The sequence below is a fragment of the Zalophus californianus genome, chromosome X (genome assembly GCF_009762305.2).
Source record: "Zalophus californianus isolate mZalCal1 chromosome X, mZalCal1.pri.v2, whole genome shotgun sequence".
Classification (NCBI taxonomy): domain Eukaryota; kingdom Metazoa; phylum Chordata; class Mammalia; order Carnivora; family Otariidae; genus Zalophus; species Zalophus californianus.
Genome location: NC_045612.1, coordinates 94,192,921 through 94,195,298, shown reverse-complemented (window position 1 = coordinate 94,195,298; position 2,378 = coordinate 94,192,921). Strand labels below are relative to the sequence as shown.

At 48.2% G+C, this 2,378-nt stretch overlaps 1 protein-coding gene across 1 annotated transcript; it reads right to left on the bottom strand.

Moving 5' to 3' along the window:
- Nucleotides 1-291: 291 nt before the first annotated feature.
- Nucleotides 292-1,438, bottom strand: LOC113930261 (RNA polymerase II subunit A C-terminal domain phosphatase SSU72-like). The gene has a single exon (XM_035725380.1). It carries the CDS (start codon nucleotides 1,324-1,326, stop codon nucleotides 730-732), a length of 597 nt encoding a protein of 198 aa, XP_035581273.1. The 5' UTR covers nucleotides 1,327-1,438; the 3' UTR covers nucleotides 292-729.
- Nucleotides 1,439-2,378: the final 940 nt, after the last annotated feature.

The following is a 2,378-nucleotide window of genomic DNA, read 5'->3' as shown; positions in this document are numbered from 1 at the left end:
CTCAGCCCAAGTGAACTAATACACCCCCAATGGCAGTTTTGGTAGATTATTATTTTTTTTTTAGAGAGAAACAGCATACAAGGGGGGCAGTTTGGGGAACAGGAGAGGGAGAGAGAGATAAAATCCCTAGCAGGCTCCAAGCTTAGACTAAAGCCCCACATGGGGACTTGAGCCCACCACCCTGAGATCATGACCTGTGCTAAAATCAAGAGTCAAGCACTTAACCACTTAAGCAACTGAGCCACCCAGGCGCTCTCCACTCCCCCCCCCCCTTTTTTTTTACCGGCAGCATATATTTACTAGACAATTGCAAGTTCTTTTCTAATAAGATAAAACCCATTACTTTATTCAGGTTACTTGTACCTTTCAGAAAGTTGGGGGGAAGGGGAAGGAACCACAGTGAAAACCATAGTTAATACGGGATAAATGTACTACGAACCATTGTTTTTTTGGGGGGCGGGATTAAAGAAAAAAAAACTTTATAATCACCATCCCCCTCACAAGTAAAAGTGGGCGGAAAAAAAAAACTTCAGTTTTTAATCTGGCGTTGCTGTGTATCTTCTCATTTAGTAACTACAATTTATTGCGTATACTAGCCACCCGCCGCCAGGAGAGTACCTATAAGTAAAGTCAAACATCAGGAGGTTCAACGTACTAACAAAAGGAAGCTCAGAAAGATGGCTTCTTGAGGGTGGGCGGTGGGCCCAAAGCCAGGCCAGGTCAGGCCGGTTAGTAGAAGCAGACCGTGTGCAGGAAGGCTTTGCCGCTCTTTTCTTCGAACTCCTGCAGCAGCTCGTCGATGTCGTTATCCATGTCGTCAGTGTGTTGAAGGCACTGGCACAGCTCACAGATGAGGAATGCCCCCAGGGTGGCTTCTTCAAGGTTGTCTTGGATATCCACGTTGATCACATGCACCGGCTGGCAGGTTTCTTGCTCTCTCGAAGTCATCTCTTCCACCACCTGATCGTACACTCTCTCTTCGCAGGTAAGGATCAGATCGAAAACATCCTTACAATTCTGGAACCTTTCCGGGCGGGGCTTGATCCTCTTATTTCTATCCAGCATATGTAAAATGCCATTCTGCGTGTAGAGATCTTTATCCTTCCGAATGAGATCCTTGTACATCTGGTCGTAGGTAGTTTTAAAATCATAAACATTTGGCTTGTCGGGTGCTGGTCCCGGGAGCTTCACGTGGGTTCCCGTTCCAAAGGAACGGACACGGAACCCCCTTTTATTGAGGATGTTGTGCGCCTCCATGCTCCGGTTCTGGTTGCTCGAGCATACCACCGCCACTCGCAGCATCTGCGTTGAATCAGCGGTAGCCATACCAACTGTGACACGACTGATCCCCAACTCCCACCTAACAGTAGTGCTTTTTGCAAGCAAAATGGCGACTGTGGCGTCCGAAAGTCACGACACCAAGGAGGTGGCGTCCCCGACATAGCGCATTGAGATGCGTGTGGCACGGACGTGCGTGCGTACGGTGTCCTGGTGGCCTTCCGCTCCCACTGGCGTAGTAGTTTCTAAAAAATAGTTCCCAATGAATTGTTTCTCCCGGTGTTTACACCCCTTGGCAAAATGTCTTTGCAGTGCTCCTTCCATCAGGAAGTAGAATTATTTCTCTACTCTTTTAAATCTGAGCTGGCCATGGCATTTTTGATAAAAAGAATGTGACTGAGTGCTCCCTTCGGCAGCACGTATACTAAAAGAATGTGACCGAAGTCACATGGTTGTGGGGGAGGGTCTGAGTCTAGGGCTCAAGGGGCCTTGTGGCTCCCATTTTTGCTTGAGGGAATTTCCAGCTACCGTGTATAGAAGCCGGGGCTATCTGGGCGGGAGAGAGAGACCACTTGGAGGAGAACCAAGCTCCCCAGATATATTAGTGAATCTTGCCAGCACCATGAGAAGACAGAGGTCTAAACATCCTACTCATCCCCCAGCTCTTTGAACCACCCCAGGTGAGTCATCAATTGTGTGGGTATTTGGGTTCTCTAGTCTCAGCCAACATGTGGAGCAGAGATGATTCATACACCCACCCCACTTCCCCTTGCCCCAAATTCCTAACCCATAGAGTTGTGAGAAATAAAACAATAGTTGTTTTAGGCTCCTGACTTCGGGGATGGTTTGTTAGGCAGCTCTTAGCTAACTGATACAGCAGAGACTTCAGTTGCTCCATGGCATCCCTTCTCCTCTTTGTGCTCTTTTTTTTTTTTTAAGATTTTTTTATTTATTTGACAGAGAGAGAGAGTACAAGCAGGGGGAGCAGCGGAGGGAGAGGGAGAAGCAGGCTCCCCACTGAGCAGGGAGCCCAAAGCAGGACTCAATCCCAGGACCCTGAGACCATGACCTGAGCCAAAGGCAGACACTTAACCGACTGA